Consider the following 17,605-nt stretch of genomic DNA (forward strand, 5'->3'; position numbering starts at 1 on the left):
CGTATTCTTTGAGAGAGAGAACACCAGCAGGGTGAGGAACAGAGGGAGAGGGAGTACCAGACTCCTCCCTGACCAGACCCTGAGATCATGACCTGAGCTGAAGGCAGATGCTTAACTAACTGAGCCACTCAGGCACCCCTAGGAGCCACACTCTTAACTATCCAGTCAACATCGCCTAAAAGTCTGTGGGACAAAGGTACCACTTCCCCTGATTTATTCTGCCTATTTTCACTGTCACACTCAGTAATCACACTGCTTCTTGTTTTCCTTCAGGACTTAAGAGCTAACCCAGAAGAGCAAAAGGAAATAAAAAGGATATTGAACCTGTTCAGAGAAAAGCTGAGATGGTTTTGAAGCAGTTGTCCATTTTACTGCGAGTTGTAAAGAAAACAAGATATGGGATTTGAGCCAAGTCATCAGACTCAGATTCAATCTTTGCATATTTTTTTTTTTTTTCCGAGCCAAGGCAAATTTTCTCCCTTTCTTTCTTTGTTGCCTGCTAGCTTGCTTGCTTTTGGGGCTGGGAGTGGGGGACTAGGGAGAGACTATGCAGGTATACAATCAAAAACAGACAAATCCCTCCCAGACTAAAAGTCTACTCCAAGTTCTTGGACATCAGAAATGAATCCTGACCAGGGGGCTTGGCACAGAGACAGCAGGTGCCAAGGATGAAGGAACTTACTCTTCCCCTGCTGATATGCTCTGCCCCCATGCTGCCCTCTGGAGAAGACAGCAGGATCCCATCTGCACTGGTCTCCCAGAAAGGCCCTCTTGTGCCAGGAACTCCCTCCCAGCCCTACTCAGCCCCAATTGTCACTGCAAGAACTTGAAAGACATGACAGCCAAACTGCAAAATGGAGATGAGTGACAGCTAAGCTTTGGCAATGCTGAGGCAGAGAAAGCTGAGCTGCCAAGTACAAAGGAAAGGACTGGAAAGGGGGCACTGGGTGGTATCTAAACCATTTATTCTTTCATTCATTCTGCGGCCTTCAGAAATTCTCCTTCAGTATTAACAAGATCTCCAGAATCTGTATGGTGGGATGATATGAGCATCTGTGCATTTGTGTCTGTCTCTTTTTCCAACTCACATTGGTCCTTTTCTTCCTGTTTTTTATTTCACTTATCTCATGTTTGTGGGTGCAGAAGGGGAGGCATCATTGGAGACATGAAAAAAGAAGTACTCATGTTCACTACCATCCTTCTTTCTTTTAGGAGCTGGGGGGAGTTTAAGTTCAGTGATAGGTGAGGGCTCACACATGCATGCTGCCTTAAAACTACGCTTCCGTTGACCCAGACATAAAGCAACGATAACCCCTCCTGTCACTCATCTTGCTGACAATGACACATGTTAGAATTTATTACGAAATCTGTTTTTCAAAAAATACCTGCCATTTTTTTTTTTAATATTCCTCTCTCTTGGGCTCTTTGAACAACACTTTTTATCTAATCACCCTGTGTGGGCTGCCTGTGTTTCATACTAACACAGAGCCACTTGCTGTGCAAAGGAATGAAGTCAGAACCCTGGAATAATGGAGCAGAACTCTCAAAAAAGTAAAATTTCAAGAAGCCCCCTCCCTGAGCTAAACAAATATGTCTGAAACACCATAACAGGAGCCTCCCACAGCTCTGCAAAGTTAAATAACTAGTAAGCAGCTTTCTGCCCTAAAGTGACTAAGAATTATTTATTCCAAGCCCTACTTACTTCATTGATGTGGAAGAACAGAAGGCCAACTTACTACCTGCATCTTGTGCTTTCCTAATTTACCACTAAAGATTCCTAAACCCATGTCCTTGGGTCTCAAAACTGCCCTGGGTGTGTGTCTACGTGCTTTTGACCTTTATCCCACCCAGCAATCAAATGCATAAACACTTGTCTTTCTGTGAGGGCAATGATGAACCCAGTTTTAATGTCAAAGGGACAAATGCAGAGAAAATAGTCTAATTTCACATCAAATCTTCCACTGTCCAGCAGAGGGCGGCTGGTTCCAAACACAAAACTTGAATACACTTGTGCCACCAACGCCAAGAGAAGAGCCATACCTACTTATTTTACTTTTTAAAGAAAAATGAAACTGAGAGAGTCACTGAAAAATGATGCCTTACTGTTAGTACGGCTATTCCCTGTTGGACAAAATGTAGCCCTGGGTCTGTGCGCAGCATCACAGGGACACAGAGAGGTGGTACCTGCTGGTTAACATGCAGATTCTCAGGGCTTGTGACCCAGAATCTACACTTAACTATCTTTCTCTCTAGATGATCCTAACATCTAGTATATGCAGAGGCTGAGGAACTTCAGAACTAGTCTGGCCACTTCATTCCACAGATTCCTGAAAGGCAGGTGGACATTTTTTAAGGATTTTTATGTATATCAGGTAACAGACAGCAAAACGTTTAAGCTATAGCATTCTGTACAAATGGCTTAAAACCAGAATCACTGTTACCGCTCACTTCCTTGAGCAGATGCAGGGTCCTGCATGTGCCCTTATAGGAAATAAACTGTGGCTCTAGGGAGAAGATACTCTTTAGTTAGTATGTAGGGAAGGTGAATATTAACTTAAAAGCTCAGGAAAATCTGCACACATGCTGCCAAGTCCATGTGCAGTTACCAGCTACATGACCTGGACAACTCACTTTTTTTGTTTTTAAGGGAGATCACACATGAACAGGGGTTGGGGGGATGGGCAGAGACAGAAGGAGAGAAAGAATCCCAAGCAGGCTCCGTGCCCCATGGGGAGCCTGATGCAGGACTCGATCTCATGACCTAAGCCAAAATCAAGAGTCAGACACTTAACCAACTGACCCTCCTAGGCACCCCCGGAAAATCCACTTTTTGAGACTTACTTTTCTCAAAGTTAAAATGGATTTTGTGGTCCTTTCCCTGCTGATTTTAGAGTTTTGTTTTGTTGGTTCTGTTTCTGCATCAACTATCCTCATACATGGGGATGTTCTCAGTGCGTCTATGCATATCCTACAGGTGACAGTTTGCTGTACTCACTGATTTGAGAAGCAGGAACCATACATTTCGATTACTTCTTTGACAAGTGTGAGAGTCTGGGTTACTTTAAACACTACTTAGAGCTCCAGAGGCAAAGGAGGATTTCAGGTTCCAATTCAGGTCTCGTTGAAACAACTTTTTTTCTAATACTTCTTTTTACATCTCTTTCATAATGTGTATTCTTTCTTTTGTATAAAAAAAAAGTGAAAAAAAAGTGAAAAAATAAGTAGGGGGGATTCAGAAAGCTTTTTCACTTGGGCCCATGTGTCATATCTTAACAGGGTTTGGTTTTGTTTTGTTTTGGTGTGGCTACTATAGAGGAAATTGCTTGAAACAAGATCTCTAAGGAGTTGAGAGAAGTAGTAGCCACTGCAGAGACAGCTTGTGTCTAGAGATTTAGTGATGGTATACTTCAAAGTTTAAATGCAATGATGGAGTCACAAGGTCTAATCAAGGATGCCTGGGTGGCTCAGGAGTTGAGCATCTGCCTTTGGCCCAGGGCGTGATCCCGTGGTCCTAGGATAGAGTCCTACATCGGGCTCCCTGCATGGAGCCTGCTTCTCCCTCTGCCTCTGTCTCTGTCTCTGCCTCTCTCTGTGTTTCTCATGAATAAATAAATAAAATCTTAAACAACAACAACAACAAGGTCTAATCAGAGCCCATGATTAAAGCTATACAAGGGGAAGAACAAGTCCATCCCAGTGTGTCCGGGCAATGATGCTAGAACCATTTCTCAGATGTGATTTCTCCAAGGAGCACCCTTTAGGATAATGGAGTCTACTTCTCAGTAGATCCTGCACCAAACATTAACTAGTTGGTTTGCTCTTCAGGTCCCTGGCCACAGGTGTGATGGCAGGATAGGTGTGTTTCTGATATGCATTCCCTCTAGTGGAAAATAACAACCCAGGGTCAACAAATACACATTGCGAGTCAACCAAGGCAGCCTACTGGGCCACCAGGAAAGCTTAGAGCCAGCATGAGGAATAGGGCCAGTGACAGGACGTCATGGCATCGTGGAAAAGCACTGTGAGCATTACTCTGTCCATCCTCCTGCCAGAAAGTTTCCTTCTAAAAAAAAAAAAAAAGAAAAGAAAAAAAAAAAAAAAAGGAAGTTTCCTTGGAGTCCTTTTCAGATTTCTAAAAGTATCAGGTTTATCCTGTAAAGCTGTCAGGCTATTATCATGAAATGATAAGCAGGAAGCTGAATGATTTTATACAAGCTGACTTCAAATGTGACATATGGTTTGCCTTTACATTTTCAGTGCACTTTGCATTTTATCTGAGATTATATAATTCATATTTTAAACATGAAATTTATTAAAGGTCTGCAGAGGAATCAGCACTTAGTCTCAAGGATATATACTATTACAAAGTAACCTCCCAGACAAGACAACTGGGGCAGTATTTAGGAAATGGTGAACTATGATGGAAAGAACACAGACCAGAAATGCAAGACCTGGGTTCCAGTTAAAGGTCACCAGTCACTAACAAGGTCTCAGATATAAAACACTAAACCTCTCCTCTCCATCCAGTGTTTTTGTATGCATGAGACACACACACACAGTTTTGTAATCATGCTGAAAATATATTCTGTGTGAAATACATAAGGTGGTCTTGTTACTCTTTTACTCTCTCTTCCATACAAATGAGCTTTGGAAAGAAAGAGACCAAGAGAGAGAAAATATGGAAGGAAGGGGAAAAGTTGAACGGGAGGAGTGAGGGAAATGAAAGTAGAAACAAGCTAAGCAGTGGGAGATAGGTAATATCCAGTTTCAACACGCTCTCCCCTACATATTTATTTGAGAGTTCTTTGTAATTCCCCCGAGGTGGGTTTGCATCGGAGGACCATAATGAACCATGGATGAAAACTTTGTATTTGTAATAAATGGAGCCAAATGGTTTGGGTTTGATAATCTTGTGGGCTTTGTCCTACGAGTTTAACCAGGTTCCACTGGTTTCTGGGTAATGGAATGCTGACAAGGATCTCCAGGGAGCCAGATGGCTTCCCATTTGCCGTGTTACCCTCCCAGACTCTACCAAGGCCTGCAGGGTGGGAAAAGTGAAATGTTGGTGGCTCTTGGGAAATTTTAAGCCCTCATATAAGTATAATCTTCACAAGTCTATAAAATTTCAAATAGTAAAGAGAGGAGAAAAGAGGGAGTATAATATAACTTTAGGAACCATCCTTTCTGCAGATCAAAGAATTAATTGCATTCTCACAGTCTGGCTCACACTAGCAGTGTGGGGACAAGGTGGGAGGGAGAGGCTGTTTCTACAAGAAGAGGACAGTGCTTTTCTTCAAGCTTTCACTTGCTTAGCTCTGGAATTTTAAATTAAACAGGGAAAGGCAAATTTCAAGCTCCATTTACTTTAAGCAAATCGGGACTTCTTGTCTCAATCTGAGAACAGAGACTTGTTCTTGGGCCACTTGTTCCTATGTTTACCCTCTAGCCATTTCTCCTAAAATAACTGGTTCGCTAGAATTTGTCTTCAAACACCCTTAAAATGTCAGCATCATCATACCCCCAGCACACAGAAGGTGGTGATATAGAAGAGTAGAGTAAGTTAGAAAAGAGGTGCTATGCCTCTGAATACACTGCCATGTTTGTTTCCCCAAATTAGCACATCTTAATTTGCTGGTCTGCCAGAAAGAGCAATCTTTTTATGACGAACATCTGTGATCTCTTACAAACTACTTCCAACTCTAAACACCCTGATCTCATAATTCATTACAGAAAGGAACTTAAGTTTACATAAAAGGCTATCGTCCTAGCATTGTGCTGGTAACACATATAATATGACATGTAGAGGGCCTGGCACCTAACTTCCCTCAAGCTGGGGCTTTGGACTCTGTCAGCTAGCCATGGAGCAGGCCCAGCTCTGTTTAGGGCAGAATGACCCTGTAATTAGCAACAAATCACCACCCCAGAATAACTGGAGAGCTCTGCTGATACATACATCAGAAAGAAACCTGTAGGGAATGTCCCAAATTTTGCCAAATCATACTATTTATTTAAGGTCCTCCTTTGTGTTGACACAAAAGGTGATGTAACTGAAAACTCTTGTCCACTCTGATGGTCTGCGTCTTCTTCCAGAAGCATGCATGTGCAGGTCACTCTCTTCTTGTTTGGGGAAGAAAAATAAGAAGTTGACACTAGGAAGAAGGCATCCTACCAGTTACGCTGGGCAGGGAGCCAGAATTACAGGAAGCACTGCAGGAGTGAATAGCAATAGATTTTAATTGGTGCCTGGGGGTAAAGGTCAGCTCTCTTAGAACAATGGGCATCTATGGTGGTAACTGACTGAATCCTCCGTGGGAGTTTGTAAATGTCAGCAACACACTTCCAAATGGAAGCACAAAGGGCTTGGGCCCAAGGAACAATAATGACAGCATTAGCTGGTGAAGAAAATGCGTAAGTCTGTTGGTTAAGTAATGCATTCATAAAGCACAAGGGGGTGGGGAGACACACAAACATGCCAGTAACATAAATTCAAAATAAAGTAGATCGCTTCCCATATCAGACAAGTGCCTTCCTATGATTCAACATCTTTTTCCTCAGCACGAGTTCGTTTTCTGTTTTTCTTTTTCCTGGACATCCTCTGGAATTCAAACACCACGCTTACCTGAGTCAAGCTGGACGGGTTCAGCTCCTAAAGCTACATCCATCCTAGTGAATATTTTTTTTTTTTTTTGAGGGGGAAAAAAGCCCTTATTGATAAATAGTTTACAATGAAATAAATAGAGTGACCGTTTGTTGGGGAATAAAAACAGAGGCAGGTCTTCAGTGTCTCCACCCCAGCTCTAGCTCTCAGTCTCTGCCTTCCTACTGGCCAGTTTGGATGAGGAGGCCTTGATGGGCATGCCAGCCCTCCTAGGGCCCCTGGGGGCCTCTGTCTTCCTGGCCAGGTGTTCAGGCAGCATCTTAGACCTGCCACCATTCGGAGGAGCAGCAGCCTTGGCTTTAGGTCCCTCCTTGGCCGCATGGGCAACGACTTCTTTAGGGACACGGTTTTCCTTCTTGGCTGGAGAAGCAGCACCATTCTTGCCCTTGGGGATGGTGGATTTTGAATTCCGACTCCCAGCTTTTGTTTTCCTGTGGGTCTCACCACCTGGTTTGGGAGGAGCAGTCCTCACCTCTCCTGGCTTCCTGGGTCCCCTTTTCACCTTGTCCTTCTTTGCCTCCTTTGGCTTCTTGGGGACCTTCTTCTTGCCCTCGATGGGTCTCCTGGGGGCAGTCATGGTGGAGGTCTTCCTGGGTTGAACTTTCCTTTTATGCTTGGGAACCAATTTGAAGCTGCCGGTGGCCCTCTTGGCCTTGGAGTTGGTGGGCCTGACAAGGAGGCCGCGGTGCATGCCAGTGGAGAGAACATCAGTAGTTTCTCAGAAGCTCTGGCTATTTTTTGTCTCAAGAGAATGTGGATCCCTTTTAGAAAGTAGCCATAGGGGAAAGATGAATTGCTAGTCACTGGAACACCAGAAGCCCCTCCTGACCTCCTGCAAATGCTACACTGTTTCTCTTGTTGCCTGGTTTCACTCTATACTTCTCATTCTCCTGTCATCCCCCAAATTCACCTACTGCCCTAATCTGGGCTCTCTCCTAAGCATTCAATAACTTTAAAGGAACTATATTTTTGAAATCAACAATTAGGATAAGCAAAGGAGCACTTTAGGGAGCACTTTTATAATGCAAAAGAGTAAGATGTGTAATATATATAATCAAATTATTAAGATTTCAGGACATGAAAGGTGTAGTACCTGCACTAGTGTAAACCCATGCTCATCTCTACCTACACACCTCTCCCTTCACTTTCCACTTTTACAGGCAGCACCCTGTTTTATGCATGTTTGTATCTCTACAACCTAGTACTAAATGTTGGTTCAACTAAATTATACTCTTCTGTTGTGAATGCCACGACCCTGTGTCGTACCAGTCCGCTTCACTAAGCGACTTAAGCCCCTCTCATGCTGTTTTCCTGACTACCTCAGACTACATTCCTTTCTAACCTCTTAGAGCCTTTGTCATTTGTACTATGCAATCCATCATCTTCTGTCTTGCACTATTCTTTAATTGCGTCCCTGCAGCAAGATAGTAAACTCTGTAAGGGCTACATTAAGGTTCATACTTTTTTTTTTTAAATCATTCACCAATGTGCTCGCAAAAAACTGGGCACAAGCCAAGTGTTCAATAAAATGGGTCAATTGATTTCTAAAAATTGCACCTCCAAATCTCATCAGTAGTTCTGAATGATCAGTAGTTAACTTAAGATAAATGCTGAATTTATCAATAGCAATCAATTAGAATAAGGTAATATTTTCTTTTATTAATTCAATCTTAATAATGTCACTATTGCCCATTTGTTGATTTTATAAGACAGAAAAAAAAGTTTTAACAATTGAAAAGACATGGTGTTATCATTTTAGAATTACAATTCAAATGGGGCATGAAGGCATTTTTTTGGTCTAATTAGTATAGCCAGATATAAACGGAAATTAGCATATTTTAAGAGTCAAAATAGGCACATGCTTATTCATTTAATATTTGCAAATCAATCAAAGTTATGTATGCACTGGGGTCTATGAACACTGGTTTCTCACTACACACGCACTGAAAGACAGTTTTCATCTTTCTTTTCCCTTCTCCTTTGACAAATATTTGCTTCTCTGTGAAGCCTTCATTGAATCCCCAAAGATAGAGTTCTATGTACACAGCTATTATGATACATAAGTTCTGTACTGTAGTTGACTGTTTATACATTCATCTCCTCTACCAGGCTGCACAATCCTTAAAAGAAAGGACAATGTCTTATATTTTTATTCTACTTCCTACTTCTTAAAAAGACCTGGCACAAAACAGACATTTAATAATTTTGGTTGGTTTGACAAATGACAGCATGCCATTGGAAAGGGATAATAGTGGTAACGATGAGACTAACATTTATCGAATGTTTCCTATGTATCAGGCACTGTTCTCTGCTTATTGTGATTCTTCTCCTAACTACCTTATGATATTGACACAATCATTCCATTTTATTTTAGACACGAGGAAACTGTATCACACAGAGTTTAGTTAATAACACACAAACCAACAAATAAAAGCTGTCTAAGGGCATACAACTAGTATGTGGCTTGGCTGGAATTTAAAGCCAGGCAGCCTGGCTCCAGGATCCATTATATGAACCACTACACCACAACTAATGACTCCACCAGGCAAAAATTTACAATGACCATCTTCAAATAACAAAGTGTAGCTCCACAGTGACTGCAAGTAGGTGCTGAGTGGGTACACCTGCCAAGTGTAGAAATTACAAGGTGTACACTCAAATAGGAGAGGCCATTACACATAGGGATAGGGAGTAGCTAGGAAAGATGGCATTAAAAGGACAAAAGTTCATTAAGTTGTGGGCAGCAGCAGTGATATTTGAATCTGCCTCTGGGGAGCTGGAGAGCCTTGATGGAGGCCTGTTACTCCCCCATACTTGAGTCATAATTGTGTTTTCCTTTCTGGCAAAACCAATTTCGGCCACAGCCATCAACCTCCTTTACCCCTCTGCAAGCACCGAGGAAGAACAGAGAGATAAGGGTAAATTGTGCTCCCTCTGAAAGTCTTAATAAGTTCCCAGTAAATTAGCCCTCCTCTCCCTGAGAGATCTCAAGAGATTCTTAATCTACTGTTGAAAATATTTATGATTTGATTATCTTTTCTTCTACCTTATGTCTTTACCCTGCTCTTTGCATTAGCTTTCTCTCATCACTATTTTGTTACTTTAAATGCTTTGTGATTATCTCTGTCATCTTCTCTCTTGGTTCAGTATCTGTGCCTTTCCTCCTATACATCCCTTCTTTTCTTATCAGTGAGGTTGCATATTTCAGATGTTTCCCCTTCCCTATTCTTTATTTTTTGGACTCCTCCACATCACCCTCTTCTCCACTACAAGCATGCTCATTCTGGATGGCAAATGCTGTCAATCAAGGCAATACTTAGTATTCTAGTCCCCAAACACACACACACACACACACACACACACACACACACACACACAGCCCCAAGCAGCCAGAAGAGATTTCTCTTTTGCAGTCATCAAAATGTATATCCCATACAGCAGGCCTTTCCACCTATGAAGATCTAAACCCATCTTATTATCTACAAATATTAATATTTTGTTCTGCAAAATTTATGTTAAGTAGCTGACTTAGGAGGTTATGGAATGAGAAGTATGTTAACAGTTGGGGACCCAATAAAATGGGAGGCAGTTGCTTAGAGGAACAGAGGGGCAAAACCATCAAAAGAAGATTTGGTTAACAGAAAGGTCAGGTCAGAAGAAGGAATGTTTAAATGAAAGCAAGTTAGTCCCCAGGCTTGTGGTGTTCTCTTAATTTCTCCAGGGGTTAAAAAAAAAAAAAAGTGGTTTTATTAAAGATTCATCGATATTGACTTTGTTTTTCCTGACAGCACCAAGAGAAAGCTTGAGGCAGATCTGATATATTGGAGTGAGACATCCCCACCCTAGTAAATATGGCAATTTCCTGTAGCGGCCGGCATTCATCTCCATCCATCATGAGAGCAGCTCGGGCTATTCACTAGAAACAAATGTTCTAGATACAGTATGTCAAACACCGGATGATGGAAACCTCTGAGAAGCCACAGGGAGTATGCTGGAAGCAAACAGACCAGAATGTTGAAAAGACCTCTGACCATTTTCCACAGCAGAGCGTAACTTGGAACCAACCTGAAATAATGCATTTGACCTTCATAAAAGGGTAATGGATGGGCATTTAACATTAGGCCAGCCAGACTTCAGAGAATACAACTTCTAATAAGGACAGATGATGAGGCAAAAATAAATTTTAAAATAGGCAGACAGAAAACGAAAAAAAAAAAAGAAAAACAACAAAAAACTGTTCCCCACAGAAGGTTAAACAGATAGTCTATTGTGCGTATTTGAAGAATGATCAGCCTCTGATACAGGCTTCCTTTCCTTTTTGAAAACTTCTGTTCATGTGGCCACAGAGGCAACCTGCCTTTTCAGACCCAGCCAGTGGTAGAAGAAACATGCAGTTTCTGGACTGGTCTTACTTCATAATATTTGGAGAACAATTCAGACTATATTTATTACTTACTATAACAATTCAGATATATTTATCCTGATTAGCTTCATTTGTTTAAAAAGAACAAAACCAAAAGACAGAGTTCTAAATTTTCCCCCACTGTGTCAAAGAAATACTACCTGATGCCAACCAGAAAGCATTATCAAAACTTAGAAAGGTTGATCTATGGATCTGTCACCATTCTACCTATTTGTCTAGCTAGCTACCTGCATATTTTTAAAACATGACTGGGACTAATAAACTCTGAATTTTAAGAGTAACATCCTATAAACTTGATCTTCATCAGATATAACTTTTTAAACAGCATCTCATGATTAATATTTAATGTATTAGATGCTGATATGTAATAGACACATCTTACAAATAAGGAATAACAAATATGTAATGTTAATTATGCAAGAAGCTTCTTCCCAACAAAAAAGTACTTAGCACTACTTAATTCTACATGAAATAAAACTGTAATCTGTTACAAAACTGGATCAGTTCTGAGAACTGATATATTATTTCATATATTTACTAATATGTAAATAGTTTATATTATAAACCTATTTTTTTTACATCAGTGTTACACAGATGAGATTCAATAAAAATCAACTAGGTACCTACTAAACTATCATAATGTCCTCAAATCAAAAAGCTTGTGGTTTTATTCACATTTACTTATGAATGTTATCCCAGGTGCTTTGACTTAATATAATACTGTACAAGGTGCATGGCATTCCAGGTATAGTTTAATATACAGATGATCAGGATGGACTACATCAGTATTTTTTCCCCAACTGTGCCCTGTGGAGCCCAGGAGTCCCAGAGGGCTCTCCAAGTCCATGTTGTGGGTGATGAGTGACTTTGTTAGTGGGCATTGTCCTGGCACTTGGCCCATTTCAAGCAGAGTGCTTTGCACTTATTATTCTGTAACTTGTTTGAAACCCAATGGCTAGGATGACTGTTGGAAAATTACCCAGAGGAAAAAAAAATGTACATGCAGCATGTTTTCTTGGATTTGATTTTCTTTTTGAATGCTCAAGAAGAGAACAGAACAGAGCCTGATGGACTCAAACAGTATACACACTCAACTGTACCCAGGAAGGATCAAAGGAGATGGTCTTTCCCTTTAGCCATCATTGCCCAGGTTAAGTGTAGGCAACTTTGGAAAATGCCACTTCCTCTATGTCTCTGAGTTCATGCATTGCACTTCTTTATGAATGAAATACATGTTATTTTTAAAAGATGAGAGGCAAATGCATGATCTTGTGTACAAAGGGACAGATGAAAGAGTTAGGGTGGAATGAGCAACTGCGGAATGTCTGCCAAGGGAAATGTCATGTACCCCCTTTGATGTATTATACAATATGCTAGTTCCCCTTGGCCTCGCCAGATAATGTCGAGTGAGTGCTATGCAAAGTCCTGGCATTTTAAATATTAATCATGCTCTTCTTGGCTAGAAAAGATAAAATTATACATTTTGGCCTAGAAATGACTAAAATCTACAGGGATTTTTACTATCCTTATTTATTCACTTGAAAGAATTAATTTCATAATTAGAGAAAATAAATGAGTCATAACTGGTTTTACAATGTACTTTGCTTTTCGAGTACAGCCTAGGAGCCCCAAACTCAATCGAGTTCAGGTTAAATCCTCGGCAATGTGTTGGACACCTACTATACTCCACGACAGGGTGCTTGGCCTGTTACAGCCGAGGAAGCTGGTGAAGGAGGACCTTATCCCTCTGTGACCTCTCATTCTAAATGAGGCATTAGACAGGCTCAAAGCCAACTCATCATGAGTGAGAGAAAAGTGCTAGAAAAGAGAAGCAGATACCTGGAAGATCGGAGGGAGAACATCTGACTAATGGAATTGATTAGAGTTCGTGAACCAATGGTTCACCTTAAAGGTCTAATGACCTCAGCTTTTCTTTCACCAGTTGTCTGTAACATCAGGCAAGTCACTAAACTCTAAGGACTCAGTTTCCATGTCTGTTAGCTGAAAAAGAAGAATCTGAATACCTGTGACATCTTTTCATTTCTGATTCAATGATTCCATATTTTTCCTAAGAGAAGTTGGCAGATGCTATCAACCACACCTTTTCCCTGTTCCCCAAAGTCACCCACTTTAAATGCACGCACGTGCGTGCGCAAGCGCGCGCACACACGCAAACACACACACACACCTCCTGAGGAAATGACAAGAGGAATTAAGCATGACCTGGATATAAAGAGAAGAGGCAAAGAGTCAATAATCAAAAGCTTATTTAGAAAGTGCCACATACAGTAAGGTAATTAAAACCTAAACATCTGGAGAAAATGCAAACAGTGTTTAATGCTGGCCTGTACCAAGAGACCCACAACAATGATCAATGTGTCTGAGAAGCTGGGGTCCTGTTTATAGGATGAAAGTCTTGGAAGGCTCTCTCAGCAGGAAAAGTATTAATTAAGTGGCAATAACAAGGAAAGGAGATGAAATTGGGGTACGAAGGGGCACAGGAAAAATAAAGAGCAAATACTCTCTAGGTTTCTTCTTTGCTGAGAACATACTGCATGGAGAGCACAAGGAGAGAACACTGACATGAACTGGATGGTCCAAGTTTTTAAAATACAAAACACTTTTTTCCCATCTTTTCTCCCCCAGTGAATTCAACTTGGGTGAATTCCAGTTGAGGTTTTGCATTCTTTAATCCTTGAAGATGTTATATCTCACCTTGGGAAGAGAGGCCAGCTACAGTCAGTTGGAGGTAATAGGAAAGGTATTGCTGACAGACACACCCAAAGTATTCAAGTTTTCTTTGTAGGCAGAATAAAAATAAACTCAGTGAGAATTTAATATTGAGACTAAGACTTCAGCACTGATTTTATTTGTCTTTGTTATATTTGTATTAGTTCTGTCCATCACTGTCCCAATCCCAGCTGCTCATTTTCAGGTTAAATCATCCCTTCTCATGGAAGATTATATGTATGGGGACAATAAACCACATATTGACACCAATAAGCCTTGGGATTTATCAGGGACCCAGGTGAAGAACGCTCTCCTTTGGAGACACGGTGACAGACAGCTAGCCTTCCTCTCCTCTGGCACTAGGATCCTCTTATCCTTGTTCTTTTGGCCCACCTCATCTATCAGAGGCTGCGTGTATGATTCTGATGAAAAGGGGGCTGCATGAGCTCGGATTATATCCGGGAGTAGGCTTTCTTTGTCTCTTAGTCAAAATTTCCTAGACTGGCCTACGATGAGATGACAGTTTTTACTGTAACAGACATATCCAAGGAAAGCCACTGTCATTTACAGCAGCTTGCAGAGAAATAGCCAATGGATGATCATTAATTTAAACTGTAAATAAGGGCCTGTTTTGTTCTGGACTCTGATCCCAGTCATGCCCCTAACAAGCTGTCTGCAAAGCCAGGGCATGATGCCCGCTGTTGGAGACACGTTGATTGAAGAACTGGGCTTGTCCTCACAAGCAGCTAAAAATAGCAGTAAGCATGTGAAGGCAAAACAGGTTTCTGGGAAAGCAAGGCAGTTTCCCCGATGTCACTTTTATTCCAGTTGCTCCCACTGATGTGAAAAGCAGAGAGACATATCTGGTACAAAAGATGTTAACTTGCTAGATAGCACCCTAGGGACGGAAAAGAATTAATACAACCCCAGAAAGGAGCCTGCCTTTTCACTGGAGGACGCACAAGTCCTAGGAGAATTGCAGCGGACATGAACTTGAGTGCCTTTGTCCTGCATAATTAATAGAGCCTGATACTTCTTTCTTTTTTCTTCTTCGTTTTTGCCTTTCTTTCTTTCTTTCTTTCTTTCTTTCTTTCTTTCTTTCTTTCTTTCTTTCTTTCTTTCTTTTTCTTTCTTTCTTTTACATAAACTCTCATTGATTGGGGGGAAATATATTCACACTTTAAAATGTTGTACAGGTACTATCTCTTTGGTTCAAGTAGGTCCCTTTGAGGGGGGAGTACATATTTCATGATGATAAATTCACCTCATAAGTAGAAAAACTGTACACAAATATACTGCTATGTCAACTTTATTGATTTTTGCACCATTGTAAAGACCTTCATCGTCCTCCAATATTTCTTAAATCTATCAGCATCTCAGAAAGTGACCCTGAAGGCCTCATTTATCTGTACAGGAAAAGATCCCTTCGCTTAGGTTCACCCATAAACATTGTGATTTAAACAGCTCAGGCCCACCTCTGCTTCTGGAAGGTAAAAGGCACAAAGAAAGCTGTTCTCTCACAGTCATGGGCAAGGACTTCTCTTTCTCGCGAAATAGGGTCTGCCAAGTTTTAATTTTAGCTAAATTCCATGGCCAGTGACTTTTCAAAGCCTTGCAGATAACTGGACTAAAAATGTAGCCTGGGTGATGCTGGCACAGGAAAGTGAATGGGTTAGAATGCAGGGCTCCTTGCTATACTCCCTCTAAGCTTTCCTTCCCATCTTAGGAGCTGCATTTGGACTTGAGAATCTCAAGTTTCAAGCACTGCTCTGGCAAACTATCTTTTTAAAAAACATATTCCTTTTTTAAAAAACATTATTTATTTATTTATTTATTTATTTATTTATTTATTTATTTATTTATTCATGAGAGACACAGAGAAAGAGAGGTAGAGACATAGGCAGAGGGAGAAGCAGGTTTCCTGGACCCCGGGATCATGCCCTGTGCCAAAGGCACTCAACTGCTGAGCCACCCAGGTGTTCCTATTATATTCCTTTCTAATAGCATCAATAAAACAATGACTATCACTACATTAGAGTAATTCTAAGAACGATTTTTAAGGTCTCTTCCAGCTGGAATTCCTTTGTTTTTGCCTCTATCACTTTACAAATAGAAAAATGTAAATGTAACAAAGTCATCTGTTAGGTGGAAGCAGAGTCAAAGGGCCTTTTAATGACAAAAAGGCATATTGCATTTATTACTAGAATACAAGACCTTTCAGGGTACAATGCTGATTTATTTCTCTTTGTATCCTATGATACCTACAGATTGTTGATTGTTAAAGGAAATTTATTAAAAAATGTGAAACCAGAGGAAACATCAATAGGGAATTGAAAAATTGAGTCAAAGCTAACAAACATAACTGAATCGTATTACAAAGCTTACGGGTGTAAGTCCTCAGTTTAGGACTATATACAGCAGGTCAAATTGTTCAGATGTAACTACTGATAATGGACCAATAATTAGCCAGTAAGAGGAAGAAGGAACATTTGGTCTGTATCTCCACATTTGTGAGGTTGACATTATCGAGCTATGCTGTCCAATACTGAAGACATCAGCCACAGGTGGTTATTTACATTTAAGTTAATTAAAGTTAAATTAGATTTAAAATCCAGTTCTTCAGTCACACTAGCTATATTTCAAATACTCAAAAGCCATAAGTGGCTAATGTCTAAGGTACTGGGCAATTTAAATGAATATTTCTATCATTACAGAAAATTCTACGGAACATTGCTATTTAGGGAAGATGATCACAACTATTACTTCTAATAATTATATGAAGAAGGAAGAGGAGGCAGATGAGAAAAAAATAAAGAGAAAACACTGATGAGCCTTAGCTGTTCTGTGCTAAACACTTGAAATGCCTTATTTCATGTAATAGTTACAATTTTTCACGTGGGGTAGGAATTATAATTATCCTTAGTTTAAATTTGATGACACCGCTTGGAGACATTAAGTAAATCACCATAGTTATACACCTATTAACTGGTTTAGCTGGGTTTTCACTCATACCATCTGACATCAGAGCCTATGCACAGCTGCTAAGTTATACTGCTTCTATGAAGAACTTGAAACGGTTAGGGCCAGAGGCAATGTTACACTTTGCATAAGCAATTCTCAATCCTAGATGCATACAAGAAACAACTGGGGAGCTTGCTCAAGGTACAGTTGCCTGAGCTCTAATCCAGAGCAATGGGGGGTGAGACCAGGGCTTGCACATTTGGGAATCACCTAACAGTGCTTTGGATGTGCAGCCAGAGTTAAGGAATGACCACTCAGAGATGTTCTCATCCACCTCCCGTAGGTCAGATAACAAAATGAAATACCTACCCAAGGTCACTAACAGTAACTACTGACAGATCTGAAATGAGAACCTAGATATCACTGCTACCATCATAAAAGAACAACAGCTTAGGACATACCAACACTTCTGTCTTTCCTGATGGATACTGTTATTTCATGTAATTCACACAATAGTTAGAAACTCTATGTCAGGGATCCCTGGGTGGCGCAGCGGTTTGGCGCCTGCCTTTGGCCCAGGGCGCGATCCTGGAGACCAGAGATCGAGTCCCACATCGGGCTCCCGGTGCATGGAGCCTGCTTCTCCCTCTGCCTGTGTTTCTGCGCCTTTCTCTCTCTCTGTGTGACTATCATAAATAAATAAAAATTAAAAAAAAAAAGAAACTCTATGTCATAATTCAGAATCTGACGATGCAAGTTTATAAAACCAAAGAATGGATGTAGTGCCATTTTCCTCCTGAGACAAGGATAAGTCTTTCTCATTTAAAAGCAAA

General features: G+C 40.7%; 2 protein-coding genes across 2 annotated transcripts in view; both read right to left on the minus strand.

Moving 5' to 3' along the window:
* The window catches only part of SORCS1 (sortilin related VPS10 domain containing receptor 1), a 499,230-nt gene that overhangs the window by 211,087 nt on the left and 270,538 nt on the right, over window positions 1-17,605 (minus strand).
* On the minus strand, window positions 6,798-8,019 carry LOC111092934 (histone H1.8-like). The gene is made up of 2 exons (XM_038579219.1): window positions 8,001-8,019; window positions 6,798-7,375 (listed from the first exon to the last, which is right to left on the minus strand). The coding sequence occupies exons 1-2, from the start codon at window positions 8,017-8,019 to the stop codon at window positions 6,798-6,800; spliced, it is 597 nt and encodes a 198-aa protein (XP_038435147.1).

The sequence above is a fragment of the Canis lupus genome, chromosome 28 (assembly GCF_011100685.1).
Source record: "Canis lupus familiaris isolate Mischka breed German Shepherd chromosome 28, alternate assembly UU_Cfam_GSD_1.0, whole genome shotgun sequence".
Taxonomy (NCBI): Eukaryota; Metazoa; Chordata; class Mammalia; order Carnivora; family Canidae; genus Canis; species Canis lupus.